At 33.3% G+C, this 5034-nt stretch overlaps 1 protein-coding gene across 1 annotated transcript; it reads right to left on the reverse strand.

Moving 5' to 3' along the window:
• Positions 1-579: 579 nt before the first annotated feature.
• Positions 580-4661, reverse strand: LOC104707130 (serine/threonine protein phosphatase 2A regulatory subunit B''beta). Its single transcript, XM_010423406.3, has 13 exons — positions 4214-4661; positions 3503-3739; positions 3291-3396; positions 3109-3208; positions 2843-2948; positions 2645-2735; positions 2211-2352; positions 1966-2113; positions 1698-1807; positions 1458-1614; positions 1242-1367; positions 1000-1153; positions 580-876 (listed from the first exon to the last, which is right to left on the reverse strand). Exons 1-12 carry the CDS (start codon positions 4370-4372, stop codon positions 1010-1012), a joined length of 1626 nt encoding a protein of 541 aa, XP_010421708.2. The 5' UTR covers positions 4373-4661; the 3' UTR covers positions 580-876; positions 1000-1009.
• Positions 4662-5034: the final 373 nt, after the last annotated feature.

Here is a 5034-nt window from a genome sequence, read left to right on the forward strand (position 1 = left end):
ATTATATGAAAATTCCAAAAAATTTGTAAATAAAATAAAAATTATAGAAGAATCATAATACGAAATCTTAACAAAATCTTCGAATTTAGTTATTAAAAATAATTATATTGTCTACTTGGATATAAAATCTTAGTTTTTAAAATTCTAATTGGTTTATATATATATTTTTTAAATATTTACTAATTTTGTCTATAATTTATTAGAGGGAGAAAATATTTTTATTTTTATTTTTTTAGATTTTTTAATATTTGATCTGTGAGTGGTTTTTATTTTTTAATTAATTATATTTATTTAAACTAATTAATTAAGCTTAATTAAAATTTTCTAATGGCAATTGAATGTAATTTTTTATATATTTAAAGTTTAGTTTCATATTAGTACTTCTCAATTAATATAGTAGGATAACACAAAATATTAAACTAATCTAAAAATTGCATAAAAAATTAAAAACATTCAATATTATGAAATAAAATAACTTCTCTAACGGAGGGGAGTATTAAACAAACAAACCTGATATCAAACCTCTAATGGTATTTAATGATTCCTCAAAAAAGTAAGACACTTAAAAAAAAACGTCAATGAAGGAATTATCACAATTTTCAGCAGCTCGAGATAACGAAGTAACACATCGACAAAGTACATACAAAAACCCAGAGATGGAACAAAGTGAAAGCAATACAGGTGAAGAAGGCGTAAAGCGATGAGCTAGACGACAATTCTTGATAAATATAACTCTACTATAATCAGCTAACAAATGAAGAGAAGTTAGAAGAAAAATAAAACAAATCCAAGGTAAGTGTTTGGTATTCAAAGAGGATACTTTGCTTGGTTTTCACTTCCCTTTCTCCAGAGAGCTCCAAAGATTCTTCTCAGGGACTGCATGATTAACTAATATCATGAGATAACAACCTTGACACAACCTTCAACTTCTTAGTATTTTTTCTTATCAATTCCACTGGTTTCATCTTCTAGTGAGATTGCGATTTTCCATTGACTTACCTCTATGAACTCAGAAGGGAGCCTCCAGTGACGACTCATCCCAAACCTCAGCACTTCCATTGGATGCATCTTCAACGTCTTCTTCCATTGAAAGCCTAATATATTCTCTATGTGCAAAACGGTCCCACTCAGTCAATGTAGGGTTCTCACGCTCCTGTTTCCGTTTTGACAACCCGAAATGTTATAAGAGGCATGATGTGCTGTCTAGAAAACAGTAAGGTAGAATATCAAATATGAAGTACCTGACGTATGAGGAACGGATCCCGTGTTTCAAATGCCATAAATTTGTTGAGATTAAAAAGGATGTTGAAGACGTTTCCAGAGAGCTTTGAGCCCTTCAGGTCATGCAGCGTTATATGGCTTTCGTTCTGTAGAAGGAAACAAGAAACAATCAAACACAAAACAAAATTGCAGAAGTTACAGAGAAAAACTGGGAACAATGAATTATCATGTTGAACCTCTGGTCCGATCATATCAATCATCTGACATAAAATATCCTCAAAAAGAACAGCTTCTTGCGCCATGCACTCCATTCGATGCAACTGCTCTTCATAAAAGAATTGCATCTCATTTCGCGTAATAATCTCATTTGCATCCAAGTCTATGCACTTAAACCTAGTCCAAAGTATACTTAAGTCAGACAAAAGCACTCAAAATGCTATCTGTCTGCAACTTTGGATCCTTATAACACAGCTTACCAAAATTCTAGGCTAGGCTCTGACGATTTATCTTCTTCTGCAAGTATGAAATACACAAAGTCCTCATACCCCATCTTCCCTTCAACTTTGCTAGTGAACTTCCTAGCAACCTGAGAACCAATGCTTTACTTTTACGATGACAGTCATCTTAAGAGCAATAAAAACTTTGAACAGAGGACGAATTCTCAAATGGATGTAATATAACTACAATCTTCAAGTAGTAGGCATTAAAAATCATTCTAAAAGAACGAGAATTTTTGGACAGAACCTGGGAGAATATTCTGTCGACAATCCGGTAAGTAAGTGCGTGGTTTCCATATCTCATAAGATTTTCTTTGTCAATCAGGAAATCGTGATCCGTATCCAGCTCCCAGAACTTGCAGTATATGACATAGAAATGCTCATATGAGAAGTATCTAGTTGCCAAAATAAATAGAAAAATGTTGACGTCAAATAAAGAGAAACAAAACCATATATACAACCAATAGGATGAACTCTGTTTGTTAGTAGTACCTCAACACTTTGTTGATATCTTCTTCTTCGTCAGCATGTCGCATTGCATCAATTAAGTTTCCTCGTCTAAGCTCCCTAAACGTAAGTCGACCATTCCCAGATCTATTTATGTAGTAAAATATTCTGTAGGTGACGGTTTCAGCTGACTCATCAAAATAAAAGTTGTATCAGACAAAATTGCATCCTTAAAAAGACAACTTTGACTCCCACCATCTTCAACAGTAGCAGCAAATACCAACAGGAAAGAGAGCAAACAATAAATATGTTTACTTAATTTCAATATCTAACTGCCACATGATTCATAATGCTATTTTAGAAAGAAAAAATTCCTTAATAAGATAGACAACTTGACAGATTGATACAAATTATTTTCTTATATAACTAGTGTGATTCTGTGGCTACTGACTAAACTCTACATGAAGGTAAAACCTCACCATATCTTTCTTGGAAATCAGGTGTGGTTTGCAGGAACTCTAGCCCAGGATGTGTCGCCAACAGTTCTTTAAGTGGTGGTTTGAAATCATCCTGCCAGGAAAAGAATGTTGCGAATTAATAGTGCAAACACACGAGCAAGTAGATTAGGAAATTAACTCAGCTCTCATGACTTGATATGCAAACCAAAAGAAAATTACCTTGACAATGTAGCTCTCATCTTTCTGCTTTAATATCTTGAAGATTTGGGTCGTTGTATCCATTATCAACATGTTCCCGTTTACCCAATAATCAATAAATGCTTCTCTGCATAATCAAACACTCATAAATGTTATACTGGTTTTTACAATACAGTGATCGCTAAACATGTGACAAGAGTAACTATAAAATAAGCAGGAAGCTTGAAGTACGTTGCAAACTATGCACTCATGAGAATCCACAAAACAAAAAGCATGGCATCACACACCTAGTAACAAAACCTGAATTATTGACATCGATCTTCCTGAAAAGTGAAGTGGAGAAGAATGATGGGAGCTTGCAGATTTCTCTGGTGACTAATTTGAATTCTGTGTATTGGAAAGGGTAAAAGTTAGTGAGAAATTTCAGATAAATGTCACTATAAATATTGGAAAAACTATGACTTCTTACCTTGTATCTGTAGTCCATCCATGTGACCATAGAAAAAGTGATTGATTCTAAACATGCATTGCTCTCGTATCTCGCTTGGTGGTGGGCGGCCATTTTTGAAATAAAACTACAGTCATTTCAAGTTTAAAGTAAGTGTTCTTACTCCATTAGTATAGAAAGGAGGAAAAAAGAATGCACTTATCAAAACTTGCAGAAGAACCTATGTTCAAAACCTGAGGCATTGGCTCTCTAACAGGCTCACTGACGACTTTCAGGGAAGAACCTAAGTTAGAAGGGCCTCTTTGTTTCGTTGTACGCGGTGAACCACAACTCCTTGGCGAAAGCGGAGGAGCACTTCCCGCAGGAAACATAGATGGTATAGAATTACTCGTGGCAGAATTTGATCCAGATGAACTTCCAGTTGCATTTATAGGAGCTCCACCTATAGCATCCTTGAGCAATGATGCAATCTATATATAAACCGATTAGGCAACGAGAAGAAAAAAAACCAAAGCTTTAGACTTCAGATTCCAGTGAATAGAGTAATTTAGAAACCAAATCACAGTAATCTACGCATCATTGTAATACTCACACAATCAAACAAGAACATACGACATAACTAACAACAACAACAAAAATCAAACTTTACACCATAGAGTAACCTAAGCATCATTGTAAAACTCACATAACAGAATAAGGAAATAACTCATAACTCACACTATCAAAGATTCGAACTTTACAGCAATCTTCAACTGCTCAGAGTAATTAGGCAACCTAAGCATCATTGCAACTCTCACTACTGCATAACTAACCTTATCAAGCAGAACATAAACATATCATTGTAAATCTCACTGCTGCATAATTAACACTATCAAAAGATTTGAACTTTACACCAAGCTTGAGCAATTCTAAACCCAAATAAAGCAGAAACAGAGCTCAGATACCTGTCGATGAGCTTCAGGAAGAGAAAGCCACTGGTCAAAGAGCTTCTGAGTGAATCCAGGTTTCGAAGTTAGTACAAACGAAGACATCTCTTGAAGCTGCAATAAATCTGCATCCAAACAAGCCATGTCTCCGGGAACAATCGCATCCACCATACTCATCTTCTTTCAGATGATCCAATCGCATCAACAACACCAGACGAAATAACAATTAAGATGATAAAGGATCTATGAGTTAACAAAGTCGAGATCTTTATTAACACATCGAACGAATCATCAGCTTCTCTTCTCCTTCTCCGATTCCCGAATACACACACTTTTTTATCCTTTTTCTTTGTTCGATCTGAAATACCGGAAAATAAATAATATAATATTCTTTTGACAAATGTAGACTATTCTTGGAGATGTGGTTGTATTCTATTTGATCTTTAGATCTTTTAGGTTTTCTTTCGATTTTTATTTTTTTAATTAACCTAAACATACCATTATACTTCATTTAATAACTTAAAAAATACAATACATCTATAATATTAGATTTTAATCTGCACTACACTGTAAAAATATATTCTTATCAAAATTATTAAATTTAATATTATAATTATTAGTTAATTTTATCTGTTTTATTTGATTTTTAATATTATATTTATATAGTTATATTTGATTATTAATTTTAAGATTTAACTCGAAGATATCAAATGAAAATTTTTATTTAACAAAATCATAATTTATTATTTTAAATATGTATATTTTAATATTGATGGTGTTAACGGAAGTTTTTGCTTGTGCATTGATTATCATCATATCCCGATAGATGAGGCAGATGT

This window comes from Camelina sativa, chromosome 8 (assembly GCF_030686135.1).
Source record: "Camelina sativa cultivar CO46 ecotype springtype chromosome 8, ASM3068613v1".
Classification (NCBI taxonomy): domain Eukaryota; kingdom Viridiplantae; phylum Streptophyta; class Magnoliopsida; order Brassicales; family Brassicaceae; genus Camelina; species Camelina sativa.